Below are 20,662 nucleotides of genomic sequence, written 5' to 3'. Positions count from 1 at the left end.
CGACTCACATGCCTCAATAACACATGCTTTGTTTAATGACAAAACATTAAAACTTCCGAGACAAGTAGAGTGTCTTCAACATTAAAAATTTAAACTTTAAAGAGTGACTTGATCAAAGACATTTAATTTGCTAAAAAGATGACAAAAATATTGTGAATCTTGCAATTTCTTCCAAAACAGAATATTAAAACCTGCTTTTGGTATTTTTTTTATAACCTAATATAAAAAGTTTTTTTTAAAAAAAAATTGTTTAACCTTCCAATTCTATGATAAAAGTTTTTTTTTTAATTCAATTTCGACCAAACAAAGTTTTTGTTGTTGTCGTGATTTAATTAAGGGAAATTGTTAAAAATACCCCTTTTGGTGTGCCCCTATTCAAAAATGCCCCTTTTAGATGTTCATTTTCAAAAATACTCCTTTTTAAATCTGAAATTTTTATAAAGTTTTATTAGGTTTATAAGGTACTTATGGATTGTAACTACTACTTGAAGACTCGATCCAAGTATTTATAAGGTTTTATAAGGTGTTATTAAAGGTTTTACAAGTTATTTTAAAAGATTTTTAAGGTTTTTCAAAGGTTTTACAAGATATTTTAAAGGTTTTTAAAGGTATTTAAAATGCATTTATAAGGTATTTATTAAGTATTTATAAGATTGTAGATACATAGAAATGTAGTTTGTGTATGTTTTAATAATATTACATACATATTTGGGTAAGTCTTATATTTTTAAGAGCATTTTTTATAAAATTTTAAAAAGATGTATTTTTGAAAAGTGGCATTGAAAAAGTGTCATTTTTGCAAAAGCACCTTTAATTAATTTGTTACTTATTCTTTTGTTGTTTATGAAAGTCATCACCTTTTGTGTGCGTTTGTCTCTTTGTCTCTTTGTTAGGCAAATCAAGTGACACGGTTTATTGGTTAATAATTATATGGAATTATGGATTAATTATATAATACAATGTTGTTCACCTTTTAGATTGGTTTATAGAATTGATTAAAATCATGTCAACCTTTTCAAAATGGTCGATGTTTTCATCTCTTGTAAATACATGCTTTTGATTTTCCCATTTTTTAATAGTCCGATTAGCTATTTGACACGTAAAACGAAATCAAATTGTTATTAATAGTTAGATCAATGATATGAACATATAATATATATATTAAGTTTGTATTAAATTATATATTTGCATTCGTAAAATGGTACAAACAAAGCATAGTATTTCATATAATTTCTTAAAACTTTTGTAATATAGGATAAAACAGCTTATGCAAAATTAGTTTTTATAAATCTTAGTAATATTTGTATGAAATTATTAATATTTATTTGATAACAAATACATTTCATTAAATGTATATAATATTTTTATTTGATAAAATATTTTTAACAAAAAAAAAGATATTATCTAATATTCAAGTTAAAAAAAAAAAAATCTGAACAACGCGGCAGATCCTAAAATGCCACCAACCACCATACATGAAATCTCTCCCACCTACCTCCCCACTCATCATTTCACCATTCTTCTTGACTCCTCTTAAATGATAATATTATACTACATTTTGGATTTTCTTTAACACACTTTTTGTAAATTATAACAGAGTAATAAAATAGTACATGATTACTAGAAAATAAAATTATAAATCTTAAATTTTAATCTATTATTGCTTAGCTAATGAAAATGACTTATTATTTATACGTATACATTAATAAATTTTTGACAAATTTATCTATCATTATCTATATTGAGATTGCAAAAGAAATGCAACGAGACAAAATCAACTACCACTCCGGCTGATTCATCCAAGCCTCATTTTTATGTCGTTAGGCTAAAATATTGGGAAACAAATATTGTACATGCAATTCTTAAGATCATAAACACTAACCATTCATGATCAAATATGACAACATGATGATGCTAATTTGATATAAATATTAAATATATCAAATATTATCGACCATTCCTCTCCCACCAAACCCCATATGTTTTTTTTTCTCTACCATCTAATCATTCTCCCACCTGAATATATAAATTAAATCCTATAATATAGTTTTATAGCAATTTCAAAGATAAAATGTTTGTGGGAAGAGAACCAATGGATAGTGGTTCCAATGTCGAATTGCGAGTGATGAACATATTTTCCAATCTACTAATCGTAAATGTTATCTGGTTTGGGTCACTACAGGTGTTTTATGTGGGTAAAAAGTTAGATTCAAAAGAGATTTTGATGATTCTGGATTTTGATTTTAAATCCTCCTAGTTGATGATTGAAAAAAAATGTTTGGTGTGGAGAAGACTCTTTTATATGGCTAGACTGTGAATTCAGACGTATTTAATTTGTAACAAGTGTTTATGGCCAGACCTAACTTTCTATAAAGTTAGCACAACAAGTCGTTGTTAGACTATATATTGATAAATTGGAGTATTATATATTTAGATTATTAGGATAAACTGAAAAAGACTACAATATTTCACTGGTCCCAAATCGTTTTTGTAATAGAACCATATTTATCTCTATTGTTTAAGACCTTAGATTATTAAAAATTTGGTCTGTTTATAGCTTCCGATTTACATGTGTTATTACTAAATTCAACATGCAAGTTTCTTGGAAATTATATTTTGCCAATTTGACTTTACCTAGAAATCAAACAGCGAGCTCGTTGATTTGTTTTAAACCAACAAACGTTGAATCCTTGAGTTGAGTTCACACGTGACATTGACTTCTTTTTTTTGTATCAACTCGTGAAATTTTCAAGGAAATCTTCAGAGAATATTTTAATGATGTTGAAAAATATATCTGCAACTACAATAATGGAGGCTTGTTTTGTGAATATTATATTAACTTCGAACAAAATCTTTGTATAAATAATAATCTAATTTTTTCTTCACATTCATCTTGATTGGTTATTAGACTTTTTATCATGTAAGAGATTGTTTCATGATTTAGATATATTGTGGTTGAGCTTGATGAACTTGCGATGAAGTCCTAACAGAAAAAAAGATAGTAACAACACGATGCTAACCCCCTAAATAGAGGAATTTGTTCTTAAGCCTTGATATTGAAGAAAACATTAGAAACATCTCTACTAGCTAGAATATGATTTTATAGAAATATAAAGTAAAACACAGCAAGAGAAGAAAAATACCAATAATGTTGATTAGATAAAAAAAGTTACAAAACTAATCGTATTAATTTTACTAAAAATATGTGTATATACATGCATGTCTCTACAAGAAAAAAGCTTAATTCCAACAGCCATCTATATTGTTAATTTGTAGGAATTATATGTGTCCAATAAATTTTCAATAGAACATATATTTGTTGGAATATGATCGTTGGAAATCCACATTTGTCACAAATTTATTGGAAATATTTCCATCGAGTAATTCTATGACTAATTTGTTGGATAGTTCTGATAATTTTTTTGTTGGACATTTGTTGGAATTTACCGTGAAGTTTCTAACGAATTGTTCCAACATATATTTTGTTGGAATGTCATTGATAATTTGCCACAAATATTCAACAATTCTGAAGGTTTGTTTATGGGAAACTACTAATAACATATTTGTTGCAACTTTGTTGAAACGTTTTCTTGAAAACGTGTGAAAAATTTCCGACGCCTTATTTGTTGGAACTTCATAGAAATTTAATGATAATTTAATTGTTGAAAATTTATTGCTATTTTTTCTTGTAAATTTGTGAAAAACTTCTGATGATTTAATTGTTGGAATTTTATCAGAAATTAATCGTTGAAAATATGTTGATATATTCTACTAAGTTTCCAACAAAATGTCTCATGAACCATTTATCAACTTTTTGTTGGAATATATTTTTTAGGTAATTTTAAATAAAAAATATTATAAAATTACGAAATAAATAAAAATAAAAATAAATAATAAAATTAAAAATCATAATAAGTAAACATTTTAAAATCTCAAAACACTTAAACATCCAAACATAATATTGAAAAACAATCCTAAATGCTTAAAGTCTTAATGAAACCAAATTACTAATTGAATTCAAAGACCACCATTGGTGTTCATTGTTGTTCTCATGGAAGGTGGAACTTCATTTGGAAACTTGTTCTGCATCATAGTAATCCAAAAATCAACATCTTTAAACTTCAGCAGCATTCCCTCAATCACTTGGTCCGATTTCTGGAGCTTTTCTTGAGTCTCAAGATACATTTCTTCATAATTTGGAGATGCATCAATGTGGATGTCGGATTCACACACTCAAGTATTTTTATTAAGTAGGAAAGATTACTCTTGAGGGACAAAAATGAATATGTAAAAAGCTTATGAATTGCTACAAAAATTGCTATAGTATTTCTTACTTGAGAGAAAAATCGATCCCCATACATGGCCTTTCACCCTCATACATTTCTTACTTGAGAGAAAAATTGCTATAGTATTTCTTACTTGTAATATCGGGCTGCTGCCTGCTGGTAATTCTGAATCCGAATCAAAACTTGATCACGCCTTTCATTTATGGTATTTAGCGAATCATCAAGTATTGCTGAATTTTCTTCCTCATTTAATGGTGCTTCTGTTCGGCAAAGTCCGGGCACGTTGAGTTCAGCTGGTACTACCGCCTCCATGCCATAAACCAAAGAGAATGGAGTTTCTCCGGTAGGTCGCCTAGGGGTTGTACGATAGGCCCATAGGACGGGTTGGAGTTCTTCATACCATCCTCCCTTTTGGTGATTTAATCGTTTCTTGAGATTGCTCAGTATCGTCTTGTTCGCGGCTTCAGCTTGACCGTTGCCTTGCGGATATCGTGGGGTAGAGTAACTGACTTTGATTCCCCAGTCCGCACAAAAGGCATCAAACTCGTGTGAAATGAATTGTGGCCCGTTATCAGTGACTATTTCGTATGGAACTCCATGTCGACATATAATATTTTTCCAAATGAAAGTCTTCACCGCCGAATCCTTGATGCCAACATATGCCTCGGCTTCAATCCACTTTGAAAAGTAGTCCGTCAGGACCAAAAGGTATTGTACACCTCGAGTTGATCTGTGCAATGGTCCAATGATGTCCATTGACCACCTCATAAACGGGTATGGGGCAGAGATGGAGGAGAATAACTCCGTAGGTTGATGGATCAATGGTGCATGGAGTTGGCAGCGCTTACATCTTTGGGCAAATTTAACACAATCCGTGATCATAGTGGGCCAATAGTATCCCATTCTTTTAACTTTAAAAACCATAGCTCTTCTTGATGAATGACTCCCACATAATCCTTCATGCACTTCGCTCATGACGATTTCGACTTCGGGCCCAAAAATGCATAATAGGTAAGGGTCACTGACACCTCGTCTATACAATGCATCCTTTGATAGACAAAATTTCACGCTAACGATTTTCATTTTCCTGGCTTGCCACTTATTCTTTGGGAGCTCGCCAGTCATGATGTAGTGCTTTATTGGCTCCCTCCAGTCAGCCCCCCAGTCTTTAGCCGGAATTTGGTCAACCTTGTGAAATACTCGTGGCTCTGGTTCGGGATGTTCGTTTGGTTCAAGAATATCCTCCTCGATTAATGGCTCGGTCTCTAATACTGTTTCCGGAATCACATCTTCTGATAAGGTAACAGGTTCCTTGTTAGATGTGTTTGATCCCTTTGATTTCCTCCGTTTGATGGGTGGCAATTCGGCCTCCGGTTCGCCACGGTCACGTGCCGCTGCTCGATATCTTGTAACGACGAGTGTTTCTTTGTTATCTTGAATGCTTCGCTCCGAAATGCATTCCACTGGAATAACTCTTTTCAAGTCAGGATCTGATGTTGATGCTAACACGGCTAGTGCGTCCGCGGTAGTATTCTCTCCCCGGGGTATGCGAATTAACTCGAATTTCGAAAAAGTTTTAGATAGATCCTTCGCCACTTCGAGATATGCTTCCATTCTTGAGTCCTTGGCCTCATAGTCTCCATTAGACTGGTTAACTACTAATTGTGAATCACAATAAGCGACTATTTCCTTAGCTCCAACTCCTTATGCCAATCGAAGTCCGGCGATTAGGGCTTCGTATTCTGCCTCATTGTTGGAAGCATTAAATAACAATCGGAATGATTGTTCCAGAATTTCCGATGTTGGAGATTCCAACTTGATTTCCACTCCGGATCCTTGCTTTGATGAAGATCCGTCCACATGCAAATTCCAAGTTTGGTTTTCCGGCTGTTCTGTCGTGCTAGGTATTGGTAGCTCGGTCAGGAAATCTGCTAAAACTTGGGCCTTCATACTGATTCGGCTTTTGAATTCTATATCGTATTCGCTTAATTCCACCGCCCATTTCGTCAATCGTCCGGACTGACTTGGACTATGAAGTATTGTTCGGAGTCGCTGGTTAGTTAATACTTCGACCGGATGGGATTGAAAATATGGGCGCAGCTTCCGAGCCGAAATCACCACCGCGAGTGCGAGTTTTTCCATCATTGTATATCTGGTTTCTGGATCCGTCATTGACTTACTTATATAATAAATCGGCTTCTGCTCCCCGCGGTCTTCCCGGACCAAGACTCCACTAACCGCATGGTTCGAAACTGACACGTACAGATAAAGCTTTTTGTCCACTTCCGGTTTGGATAATATAGGTGGGGTAGTTAAGTATGCCTTAAGCTGCCCGAAAACTTCTTCACACTTTTCATCCCAAAGGAATCCTTTGTTTCCTTTTAGAATTTGGTAAAAAGGCAACGACTTATCTGTTGATCTCGAGATAAAACGATTCAAAGCCGCGATCCGCCTAGTCAAACGTTGTATCTCCTTGAAGTTTCTTGGAGACTGCATGTTTAGAAAGGCATTGATTTGATTTGGATTGGCCTCAATCCCTCTCTTCGTGACAATATAGCCGAGAAATTCCCCGGATGGGACTCCGAATGTGCACCTTGCCGGGTTCAGCTTCATTTGATACTTATTGAGAATATCGAAACATTCCTCCAGATGCTTAACGTGATCCTCCTTCTTTAACGATTTAACCAACATGTCATCTATGTAGACTTCCATTGTCTTCCCGAGATGATTGTGGAACATTTTGTTAACCAACCGTTGATAAGTTGCTCCTGCATTTTTCAAACCAAAAGGCATCACTTTGTAACAATAGATACCTCTATCCGTGATAAATGACGTTTTTTCTTGGTCCTCGGGGTTCATCATTATGTGATTATAACCCAAAAAAGTATCCATGAAGGTTAACAGCTCATTCCCAGCGGTGGATTCTACAAGTCGATCTATATGTGGGAGTGGGAAACTATCTTTGGGACATGCTTTATTGAGGTCTGTGAAGTCGACGCAAACTCTATCTTTTCCATTCTTCTTTTAACCACGACGGTATTTGCTACCCATTCCGGGTATTGTACTTCCCTTATGGATCCTATCTTTAAAAGTTTGTCCACTTCGTCGTTTACTATTTTTGCTCGCTCCACTCCGAGCTTTCTTCTTTTTTGCTTTATAGGCTTGAAACTTGGATCCACGTTTAGTTCATGATAAATTATGCTTGGATCTATGCCAGGCATATCCGCCGCCGACCATGCAAATGATGTTCTGTTTTTCCTTAAAAGTTCGATCAAAGCTTCTTTCATTTGCCCAGTCAAAGTTGCTCCAATTCGAATTTTCCGATCTGGTTTGTCTTCTTCCAACACCACTTCGATTACTACATCATCTTTTTTCTGCCCGCTAGGAAATTTTGGTCTTAGTCCCTCTTTTGCGGGCTTCGTTAATTGCTATTGGATCTTCAAACGGTGGCTAGCTAGATAACATGTTCGCGAAGCTTCTTGATCCCCCCGAATTGTTTCCACTCCACTTGGTGCTGGAAATTTGATACATTGATGATACGTAGAAGGAACTGCCTTCATTTGATAAATCCAAGGAGTCCCGAGGATGATGTTGTAAGCCGCGGGCTTATCAAAAACAACAAAATCCACGATCTTTGACACCTGTTTGGCAAGGATTGGTAGCTTGATTGTTCCGAGGGACATGGGTGATTCACTTGTGAACGCTACTAACGGAGATGGAGGCCCTATTATGTCTGCACGACTAATTCCCATTCTTTCTAAAGTACTTAAAAAGATTAGATCGACCGAACTGCCCGTATCGATTAGAATCCTTGATACTTCGAAGTTGGCAACGTCCAGGGTAATGACTAGTGCATCATCATGAGATCTTTCGAGGTGCCGCGTTTCTTCTTCGTCAAATGATATTGATGCACCTTGAAAATCGACTTCTTCACTCAAACTTGCTTTGAGTAAAACATTTCGCCTATGTTTCTTGATGGAACTTATCGAATCTCGGCAAAGTTTAGAACCTCCTAGAATCACATTGATCTTACCCTTCGAACTCCTTGGCTCTTCCTCATTGGATAACCTTGGTCTCTTGGAATTCTGATCTTTGGGTTTATCCCTTGTTTCATGGTATTCCTTTATGAAATCTTTTATGTTGAATTTGGAAAGATCTCCGCTGGCCCAAAGCTCCGCGAGGTGCCTTTTAAGGACACTACAATCCTTGGTTAAGTGTCCGGCTACTTTATGGATGTCACAAAATAAACTTTCATCACGGACCCAAGTGTTTGATCTTCCTTTTCCTTGGAATTGCTTTCCGACAATACTGTTGAAGGGTTGCGACCCAAGTTTTCTTGGTCCTTTGCTCTCCCTAGGCTCGAATTTCTTGGTAGGGATGGCGACCGCCAGTTTTTCTTGTTTATTCCTCTTTGCGAAATTTTCTTTTTCATCTTCTACTTCCATCCAATTGTTTGCACGGAAGAGTGCATCTTTAATTGTGTCTGGTTTGTGAAGTATTAGATCTTCTTTAAACCTTGAATCATGTCACAATCCTTTTCGTAGGGCAGATAAAGCTGACTGCTGCGAGATTCTTGGGAGTTTCGATAGCACTCCTTTGAATTTGGTGTGACTCATTCGATCCTTGTGATAGATTCCAAATGTCGGCGTCCGAAACGCTTTTATCCATAAGGATGGAATATTGCTTTAAGAACACAGCTGATAGTTCGTCGAAATTGCTGATCGAACCCGGCTCTAATTGGGTGAACCACATTAGAGCTTGGCCGCATAGATTTTCCGAAAAGAGCTTGCAGTACCCTGCGTCCTCATCAGCTTCATCCAATTCGACTCTTCCAGCAGCGATCAGAAAAGCTGCGAGATAGCTCTTTGGATCCTCCAATCCGCTATAAGGGTCCAACTTGAGCTTCCGAGAATCTTTGATTCTCAAACTTGCGATTCGCGGAATGAAAGGTGTTCGCCTAGCTTCTTCAATGACTTGATTGATATCCGGCTCCGAACTTGTAGCCTGATGGAACTTTGACTTCATTTCTTTTAGTTCCTGGCTAACCTTCCTCATAGTCTCGAACTGGTCGAGGTTTTCCTGCTCATATTGATCTACAAGTTGATCTTCATCTTCGAGCTGTGTCTCTCCCTCCAACGGCTGAACTACGTTATTAGTAGCACCAGGAGTTGTTTGTCCGCTGGTTTCATTTTGCGCAACAGAACTTGGCGAGTTGAATATCCTTCTTCGGATTCCCACAGGGTTTCCTGCACTTAAAGTGCGAACACGAGTTTGTATAGTACTGACGTTTTGACTAAGAGATACCTGGGATGTTTGTAACGTGTCAATGGCCTTTTCCACATTCGAGAACTTCTGCGACATTTCCGACACAGTTTGTTGCATGGCTTTGAGGGTTTCGGCCAATGATGGCTCCACAGCGTCTCCTCCGGACATTGATGCTTACCTCGGAAATGTAGTAAAGAAAAATCTGACCACTCAAGAATCCTCTATCCCCACAGACGGCGCCAAAATGTGGATGTCGGATTCACACACTCAAGTATTTTTATTAAGTAGGAAAGATTACTCTTGAGGGACAAAAATGAATATGTAAAAATCTTATGAATTGCTACAAAAATTGCTATAGTATTTCTTACTTGAGAGAAAAATCGATCCCCATACATGGCCATTCGCCCTCATATTTATACATAGAAAAATGTCACTTAAATGGCTAATTAAATACAATTATTCTCTCTTAAATGCGTCCGTTTTGATCCTTGACTTTAATGATTAACGCTTGAATTTGAATTGATTCCGATCTTCATGGGCTTCGTCAATCGGCCCAAATATCCTTAGACCGACTTAACTGTGACTTCGACTCCGGACTCTTGTCGAGGTGCAGTCACTTCGGACTCTCCTCGTGGTGATAACCACTTCGACTGTTCCTCCGACTCACGGGTCTAATGGGCTTTATCCTTCGTGGGCCGTTATCTTGATTACGTGGCAATCTTTGGTTGGTCCCGGACTATTGGTGCGGGATAGGACACCAACAATCAACAGTTGGATCAGCTACCGGAATTGAACCATAGCCAAATTTCTTGCCTTTCTTCACTTGAACTTCATGGAATGTCAAAATTGCATGTTACAATTCACATAAGAAAAAAGTATTAAAAACATAAAGTATGGTTAAAAAAAAACACATGAAGTATAATTAAAAAAATAGTAGAAGTTTCAGCATTTTACCCCTTGGTAAATGGCATCAATTTCTTCTTGTGTAAGATGGTTAGTGTCCAAAGTGTCACCATCGTCATTGTCTCTTTGACTGAGAATTTGGTGCTCCATGTTTCGACATTTTTTGGCGATCAACTCAGCTTTTTTGCATACAAATACACCATCAGACAAATACCCATATGGGTTGCTTCCATAAAAGTCACCATATCTGGGAGCTCTCCTGTCACCTTATCACGCTAAACAGTTTTGAAGCACACAAATATGTCATTATAGAAAACTTGGACTGAATTTGATAGAAACTATATCGAATGCAAAAAATAAAACAAATTACCATCTCTTCTCTTCTCCGAACATATGGCATTGACCCACATGTGTGCTTAGCTATCCCTAAGCCACCACGATCGCTCTTCTTATTTTTGGAGTTGGTTTTGCTTCTCTTGATGCTTTTCTCGTTTTCCCAGAAAGCAATAAGACCAATCCAAACAGAGTTCAACATCCATTGGGGCTTCCCCTTGTCTTGCTTCCATGCCTTTTTCCATTCATGGACATATCCCAGCAAACGAGATGCACACAAAGTCTCAAACTCATGTTGAACAAGTGTTGTTATCTCATAACGCCAATTATACTTTTGCTACAAGATCAAATAAAAAGAATGAAAATCAAATAGATAACAATGTCTAAATAGCAACACTAATTATAAAGACTTTGACAAAACAAATATACATACCGCAAATGCTTTGAACCAACGTAACTTGCTATCGCTTGAGAGTATTGACCAATTAGGAGCCACTTCTTTGAAATCGCTCTCCACAAATTTTTTCACAGCCTTAGTATCACATGTTTTCTTGTAGAATATCGGTTAGAAATTTTCAACAAAATACGATTATTGGAAGCATCTGTTGGAATATCACATGTTTTCTTGTAGGATCTTCGTTTTTGGTAATGCCAACCTTCTTTGATTTTCTTGGTTAAAACGAGTGACTTTACAAACAAAATCAAGGAGCTCGCAATGATTCTGCGAATCAATCACAATGTTCATAAGTAAGATATATGATATATCTGGTAGGTAGTAACAGACAAATAAAAGAAATTGTTTTCTTAATCACTACGTGAATAATGAGCTCTACAATTGCGGTTTAATTTTAATGTATACGTACTACAATTTTCACGATGGGGTCATGCGTCTTCTGTGGATGTCATGGACCATGGTGTCATATCCATGGGGTAACTTCCCAACACCCTTAGGAACGACGTGTACTCTTGAACCTCCGCAAGCGCGTTCTGTGCACGCGGCTCCGCCATCGACGCTTCAAAATCCACGTAAAACATGTACTCGAAGTTCTTCGATGTCCCGAAGCTCCCGTCACCAACGACCCTGAGTGGGCGGTTGTGATGAGGCCGGGACTCGATCTTGGTCAGGCTAATGTCTCTGAAAGCGAAAGCCGAGAGGACTTTGAAGAGAACACTGGTTCCTTTGTGCTCCTGCGCAGCAAAGACTATGCTAGTCTTGAATGGCCGGTCCGTTCGTGGGATTATTGGCTCACGCGCTAACATTAGGAAGCGCGTGACGTTCCCCGGGTCGTCTTGAATTCCATCAGCTAATATCTGGAGGTTGTAGAGCTCAGCGGCGCGTGCGCTGGCTACAGCCGCCGTGTCATGTAGGTCGTTAGCTGCAATGTATTCCGCAGCAGCCGCTGTGTCGTGGAAAGCCTCACGCGCGGCATGTGGAGTGAGTACATCGAGGGAGTGTTCTGTTTGGGCTAGCGCTTGCGGGTGAGAGATCACCCGCGAAACACAATCCGTTCGGACTCCCGGGAGTGCAAGGAGGCAATGGTGAACCGGAATCTGAACTTCTCCAACAATATGAAGACGGTGACGGAGGAGGAGATCATAGTTCCGATGAATGGAACCACCGAGTGAGTTCTCCACCGGAAGCACAGCTCTATCAGCGATCCAAAGCTCCACAGCCTGAAAAGCAACGTCGAATTGGTCACAAGGAATAGCATCGCAATTGGGATAAGCTTTTCCGGCGGCTGCCTCCGAGTAAGCTCCGGGAACACCTTGGTAAGCTACACGTAGACTAGAACCATGCAACGGTGCCGGAGATAAATCAGTAATAGTCAACGGCTGAACCGGAGCTAATTTTCTGTTAGTAGACTCAACGGCGACGAGACCAAGATTAACAGAGCCGTTCGTGTGACCATTAACGGCGGCGATCTTGTCTGCTAAACCACCGGGGTTTTCAACAGAAGCAACTTTGCTAGATAAAATTGCACATGAGCTTTGCCAATCAGATCGACTCACGGAGACACCGTTAGGGAAGCTAAATGACTCCGACCTATAACCACACGTAACAGCCACGCGCTTTGGAATCGCGTGAGAGAAACATTTGTTCCTAGCCGTCGGATTTGTTGATCGGAACTTGAGATCACACGACGTAGCGGCTTGCATGATTTGGTAATGATGGTAAGACAAAACAAGATTTAAGAATAAAAAAATTTATAGTGTTGAAAGCTTGAGTTCTGTCGTTGAGAGAGAAGCTCAAAGCTGAGAGATAAGGAAGAAGAGAGATGGTCTTATATACACACACAAGAATAAGTTTTGTTTTTTTTGGGAAAATTAGTCTTGACGTATGTAATTCGGTAAAATCCTTCACCTACCACTTTCCATGTAATTTCTATACTTTGTTTTTTCTGAAAGCTATAGTTTGGAAGTAATTTTTTCTGAAAGCTATAGTTTGGAAGTAAAAAACTATATAATGTTTAAAAATAATGTCTTTATTGAAATATATGATATTGTTGGTTTACGTGAAAGCGATATTCTTCTTATTAGAATTACCATGGTTTTGTATTGTTGGTTTTATATATGTCCATAGATTTTTCTATAAATATTAGTTTTTATATAAGTAACATTGGTCATTGGTGTTTCTTTAAAGAGCAGGGGATGGTAATTTTTCTCTTAAAAAAATATTGAATATTCAATTATGAATATATATATTATATAAACTAAGATTTTTTTTTCTGTTTATCAATTATAACATAGTTACCCCACGTCAAAACTTTTAAATTATTCCAGAAATTTTATCAAAACAATATATAAATTAAATGATAAAATTTATTACGAAAATATATACGTTTTGATAAAATATAATACTAATGAAATATTTGCAGTAGTAGGTCCACAATTTACTTTCTCTTATGTGGAATTTATATGTCCACGAATAACACGGTTTAGCTCACCTTCTTTTACTTTGACATGATAGTCAATGTGTGAGTGCATGCGCAATAATGGACGCATATAGAGTAAATCTTTTCTATGAAGAATATATATACTATGATATGATTTATGAAGTTATGTAATATTAATTTAATTTGTTCGCTTTGGTGAAAATATTTGGTACGTGTTAAATAACAAAGTGAATAATGTTTTAAGAAAGTCGGACAGTGATCTATCATTTTGGATTTATGATTTGTATTTGATTCGTAACATAGTATCTGACTTTTGGATACTGAATCGGTATATTCTATTAATCAATCAAAAGGTAAATGGAATAATTGGTTGAAGCGAGTGGTTTAATTGCATACGCAGTAAAATGTTAAGACAAAATATTTGGGATTTGCTTAAAAACATATGGTTCACACAACCTTCAGTTTATCAAACATGTGATGGGTTTTTCTAAATTTTAAATTCTAAAACATGTGATGTTTTAAATTTTCAGAGCAAAAAATATTACTCCTTAATTTGCCTTACAATAAAAATTAACTCTTTGACTGTTGATTTGATCATCAACACAAAAATAGGGTTATGATAGGTAATTTGTAAAAAACTTTTAGTGTGTTTTGTACATTCTCAACATAAGTGTACATTGACTTAAATTTAAAACTATTTAATTGGAAGATAAAATAATATTAATACTAATGTTCATCTATACTATATAAAATTCAAAATTTTAAGCTTTTGAAACTGCATACCTTAGCTTTTAAACAACCAATAATCTAAGTCCACGTTAGCATCTAGTTAAAATTTTAAGGTAATAATAGTAATTGAAAAGAGTTTAGAAGATAAGGAGATTATGTCATAATTCCTTTAAACAAAACAAAATTAGCCTAATATTAGATTAAAGAAATTTTTTAATTCTTAGGTACTGATCCCAACTATATATAATCATCAATGACTAAAGTATTTTTTAGAGATAAATTTTTTTTTAATATTATTATTCCACATCAGCATAACCGAAAAAATCAATTTATGGGTAGATTAGGAAAGTTTGTCTTATAGTGTTCTTTATATGAAAGTGTTAACGAGATGAAAACATTATGGCATGGTTTCTTATGAACAAAAAGGATTTTAGTACTAATGTAGTGGTTGAAATATGCGTATCCGATATATCAAACATAGCCTCTGTAATTGTCCATATAAAATTTTAAACAACAAATATTATCATTCCACATGAGCATTCAAAATAAATTCTGTACGATTGATATCTAAACTGTAATCGTGCATGTCAAAAATTAAAAAGAATATCAACGTCAAAATAAGCAAAAAATAATAGAAATTACCTAAAGTAATGAGTTTAGGAAATAGTTATCTTAGTTTTTCTAATTAACAACAGGAATAAAATTAATATAATGTTGTAAACTGTGTAATCTTATTAACACATAAAAGAGTATATATATGAGTTTACACGGGAACACAAGAAGGAGATAAAACCTAATGGGCTTTGGGCCGGTTATGGAGTCCATCCATATGATTTATAACACTCTCCCTTGGATGACATAACCGTGTAGATGTTCAGAGATCTTCGTAATGTGCTTGGGAATGCTGCCTCATTAAAACCTTACCAAGAAAACCCAGTGGGACAAAACCGTGGTGAAAGAAAAAGAGTACAGCACACATTACTCCCCCTGATTTGTACATCACTGAAGCTCCTTAAGTCTTCGCATTCCAATCTGATGTATGAGTTTCTTAAGTGTTGATGTTGGCAAACACTTGGTGAATAGATCGGCTGAGTTGTTACTGGACCGGACCTGTTGAACTTGTACTTCACCGGCTTTCTGTAACTCGTGTGTGAAGAAGAACTTTGACAAAATGTGCTTCGTCCGGTCTCTCTTAATGTAGCCATCCTTGAGTTGAGCAATACAAGCTGCGTTGTCTTCAAATATGATGGTCTTTGATGTAGTAGTAGCCGCGCCTTAAGGAAGGCTGCCTACGTACCCGTGGAAGGGATCAAGCCACACGTAGTTCCTATTCATTGACCATGCCATAATCTGATCTTATGAATAACCCGCATCAACAAATCAAACGAAACCAAAGCAAACTGGACCTTCTTTGGTTAGATCAGTATAGAATAAACCCAAGTAAACAACGCAGGAAGAATAAACTTTAAAATTTAACCAAACCTTCCTTTAAACCTTTCCAGTGCCTTGGGTTGATCATGAACTAAATTTAGACAGGAGACTCACGGCAAAACAAATGTTTGGTCTAGTGTGTCTAGCCAAATTCATTAGATCTCCTACGGCACTGAGGTATGGCGTTTCCGGACTGAATGGATCACTATCCAATCTGAGGCTTCTCACCACCATTGGGCCTGGTCCTTATTAAATCTCCTTGAGTACTCTTTCAGTGTATGTCATTTGATGCACAAGGATTCCATTATTCACATACTCAGGTTGTAATCCCAAACAGAACTTAATTATTGCCTAGGTCTTTCATTTCAGATTCTTTCTTTAGATATACTCAACTGTTTGGTCGATTACCCAGAGGTTTAAATCATTCATATACACTGCTATGATTACAAATCCTTTGTTTGCAAACCTCTTTATGAAAATACATGGACTGATGGGATCATTTATAACCTTCCATACGCCCACTTAGTCTAAGTCCATGAAAGGATTTGTCCAGCCTTATGCAGTGCTGTTCTCGAGAATCTTTCTTATCTTTGAGCTCAATACCCTCTGGTAATCTCATATATTATCCAATAGACTTATATAAATATGCAGGCATTACATCCATTAGCCGCAAATCAAGTCTTTCTCTTTTATATAGCCAGACTTAGCAAAAATATATCTCCTCTATTTCTGGTCTTTGTGTTAATCCTTGTGAGACAAGCCGTGTCTGATATATCACGCTTTCACTATGTTTATTTCACACAATCACAAAGACTCATTTGTCCCACTGGCTTTACATTGAATGGTGTCCTTCGTATTGGACCAAACACATTTCTCTTCTTAATGATTCTTAGCTACACGTTTTATGGTCTTGTACCATTTTAATCAATCAAGTCTTTGAGTGCACTCTAGTATAGACGTGGTCTCCTGATCCTCATTCATTTCAATTGCTACCTTGTACGCAAATATTTTATCATTGATGTCGACATCTTTTCGGTTCTATTGTATTCTAGACATGATATAGTTTATAGAGATCTCTTTACACTTTCAGGACCTTGAAGTTTGGCATCCCAAACCTCATTGATTGGTACCTTAGGGTTATGTCTATTAGCCGGCCATGTCTATGGTTTCTTGAACCTTCTCGGTTTCCCTTGCACCTTTCTTTGATTTCCGAGGGTTCTTGTCTTTGGAACCTTTTAGGTCTACCATGTTTCTTACGTATTGTAGCCTCTGTAGCAACTTGATTGTGTTCCTTGTGAACATCAATACGTACTGGTGCATTACAAGCTGGTATGTACGATTTTGTTACTCTCTTTGGGTCATTATAGGAATCTTGGCAACTGTTTTAGCTAGCTTTTGTAGATATATAGTCTTTTGGATCTCTGATGGAGTCCGAGGATCTTGCCATGTGAAGGATGTTTGATTCCATGTAAGTTCTTTGACCAGCTTGTTAGTCTCTCCACCCAGTGTTGGGAAAACGGATTCATTGAGATGACAATCCTTGTATCTGGCCTTTGGTTCGAGATACTTAATGATGGTGGGAGAATCATTTTTAACGTATATTCCCATCCCCTTTTGAGGTCCCATCATTTGCTCTCTGTGGTGGTGCTATGGGTAAATAGGTGACACACCCAAATGTCTTTAGATGGGATATATCTGGCTCTTGACCGGTGAGTAGTTGGGATGGTGAATATCTATGCTCACTAGAATGGCCTGATGCGTAAAAGCTCTTGTTGCATGTAATATTGCGTGTCCCCAAGCAGCTACTGTGAGTTCAAGTATGGACATGTGCCACAGGGTATACTACTCTCCCCCTCATGGACATACTGTAGCCATAAAACGCTTGAGACATAATTTACCATCATTATCTAGACATATAGTCTTAAGTATGTGGGCTCACAGACTTATGGTCTGGGCCAGCAATCTAGCAAACACCAAGTTTCTAGTTGCTTTGACTGGTGATGGCCTTAGTATGAGTTTCCCTTGTGTACATGCTACACACGTGAGGTCCTTAAGGGGTGTGCCCTTTTGATTTTAATATCAGCTTTACGCATCATGTTAGAACCAGGCTGGCCAAGCCGGTCATGCCATTAGTGAATTTCTCAGTAAACCCTTTTGTTTACTGTATTAGCCTTTATCATATTGACCTTGGCATAGTAAAGGTCAATGACGCGGGTATAGTCTCTAAGACCTTCTCATGGTCTTGGGTGCTCTTAGTAATATATGGGAATCCTTTGTTCCCTTCACCCTTAGTTTCAATGTGGAAACCATTCAAACACATTTATTTGAAACTCAACAAGCCCCTTTGAGCTGGGTGAATATGAAGCATCTGAGGATGCGTGCCCTAGGGAATATGGGCCTGCCCTTAGCCTTCACTAAATTTAGCTATACCCGCAATTTGGCTAATGAACCATGTCTTTAGATATTTTGTTTATTGATTGATGAACTAAATGAGCTTCTAGATTCTTTTCAATCTCTCTTGATAGAGATCAACGAGATGCTTAGGTGTCTTGCACGTCTTAGTCCAATGGTTTCCCCATTCCTCATCAGTGGCAAACAAGTTTATTTGAGTGTTGTGGTTTGGGTATACCGCGGCCTCTACCTCGATTACGACCAAAGTCGGGTCGGCGGCTTTAACCATATGAATGGTTTCCTTGATCATATAAATTATAATTGCCACTTCTACCACGTTCATTCCATTTACCATTACTGTGGCCATGATACTTATCTCTTTGGATGTGGTTAGACTCTTTAGTCTCTTTAGGCTCTTTAGGCTCTTCAGGCTCTTCAGCCCAATGGGCTTCTGATAATGAGGTAGGACCAGGAGGTCTCATTTCACTATTTATAACTCATTGTTTTACTCAGCAAGTAGCAAAACAAGAGTTTAGACTTGCATATGTGGTAAAAACATTTTTCACGATATTGTTGCTGAGGCAATATATTGTTTGTGTGAAAGGTCGAGAATGCTTTTTCTAGCAAGTCATTCTCAGTAACTTCCTCACCACGAAATCTCAGTATTGATACTATTTTAAATAGTGCTGAGTTATACTCATTTATGGATTTGAATTCCTGGAATCTGAGATTCTTTCGATCGAATCGGGCTTTTGAGTAATAGCACCGTTCTTTGGTGGTTATATTGATTTTTTTTTTCAACTCTGTCCTGAGGTCCAGAGGATTTTTAATAGTGATGTACTGATTTTGATACTCTCATTGAGGTGATGGCGTATGTTAGTAATCGCCTTATATCTTTCTCTTCTGGTGACATTGTTTCCTTCCACAATAGATTCACCAAGCTCTTTTTCCTTTAGGACAATCTCAGTGTCCAAAGCCCATCGTAAATAATTGTCACCAAAGGCATTGAGTGCCGTGTATTCATAATAGTTGATTTCTAACATCTATAATATATAGAGTTAAATGAGAACTCATGTAATCGGTTAGACCAAGTCATGCGGTATTTAAGACCGAGCCATGCTTGTCTTCAACAAGTGTTTTCTAAACAATCATGTTATATATATATATATATATATATATATGGATGAAATCAACCCTAGAAGATTGATCTAGTATGCAACAAAAAAATAACCAAACAATCGGATCATACTAGATTAGGATATTAGGATTTTGCGGTTAAGTTTTAGGATTTTAGCATCCGCGATTTATAGTACTTGGGTTTTTGCTAGGGTTTCGGTTTTATGTATGGAATTTTCTATTTATGGAAACTTTCCTTATATGGAACTTTCCATTTATGGAAACTTTCTATTTCTCATCTAGAAAGAAATCCTAAACAAACATGTACTTTAGGGTTTTGGAATATTTCTTTATGAATGGGGTTTCCTATTTTGGTAACTTTCCATTTTGGGAAACTTGCTATTTTAGGGAACCTTTTATTTTGGGAAACTCGCTATTTTATGAAACTTTCTATTTTAGGAAATTTTCTATTTATAGAAACTTTCTATTTTTAGAGATTTTCTATTTATAGAAACTTTCTATTTATGTTTATTTTGGGAAGCTTTCTATTTTGGGAAAATTTTGCCATTTTAGGAAACTTAATCGGGAACCGAGACTTAGGGTTTACGAGAACCGGATTTAATCGAGGATTTAGGGTTTCGGTTTTCATTTGGATTATACCGAACATAAGTCCGGTTTTAGGTCTATAATCAAACCGCAACTTGCAGTTAGGGTTTCGCATTTTAAAATCGCGATTAGGATTAAACCGGTTATGATCTGGTTAAGGTTTCGATTAAGGTTTCGGTTTAGAATTAGAAACGGAAATGGCGGTTTGGTTTTCGCGATTAAAATCGCGATTAGGGTTTATATTTATGGAGGTTTTATGGCATGAGAGAACAATCAAGCAAACCGGTATAGGTTTTTAGGGAATAAGATCGCGATTTAGATTTCTATCATTAGGGATTCAATTCAATAAAAAAAACAAGCAACATAATTTAAGGTTTTATATATTGAGAATCGCGATTTAAGATTTTAGGGTTTAAGATATGCGCATAGGATTTAATCAAAACAGATTCTATTTTATGATTGAGGGTTTAGATTCATGAAACAAAGCAGATTATAAAATCTCTATCAACCTAACTCTAACAGATTTAAAACCTCAAAAGATCATTCCATTAATCAACAAAACAATCCATGCACACGTAAATTAGGGTTTCAGATTTTAGGGTTTTAGTTTAAACATAAATCAGATTCGATTCTGGGTTTTCAGAGTTAGGTATACCTTTAACCACTGATTGAATTTTGAATTGATTGGAACCGGGAGCTAAAGACCTC

At 36.5% G+C, this 20,662-nt stretch overlaps 1 protein-coding gene across 1 annotated transcript; it reads right to left on the bottom strand.

Annotated features, from left to right (window-relative positions):
• Nucleotides 1–11,527: 11,527 nt before the first annotated feature.
• Nucleotides 11,528–13,076, bottom strand: LOC9313423 (arogenate dehydratase 4, chloroplastic). The gene has a single exon (XM_021025663.1). It carries the CDS (start codon nt 12,942–12,944, stop codon nt 11,670–11,672), a length of 1,275 nt encoding a protein of 424 aa, XP_020881322.1. The 5' UTR covers nt 12,945–13,076; the 3' UTR covers nt 11,528–11,669.
• Between the last annotated feature and the right edge of the window lie 7,586 nt (nt 13,077–20,662).

This window comes from Arabidopsis lyrata (assembly GCF_000004255.2).
Source record: "Arabidopsis lyrata subsp. lyrata unplaced genomic scaffold ARALYscaffold_5, whole genome shotgun sequence".
Lineage (NCBI taxonomy): Eukaryota > Viridiplantae > Streptophyta > Magnoliopsida > Brassicales > Brassicaceae > Arabidopsis > Arabidopsis lyrata.
Note: the sequence above shows the minus strand (reverse complement) of the source record. Positions and strands in the feature narration are given on the sequence as shown.

Coding starts and splice junctions, on each gene's coding strand:
- LOC9313423 (XM_021025663.1), bottom strand. CDS start 12,944: ATGCAAGCCGCTACGTCGTGTGATCTCAAGTTCCGATCAACAAATCCG.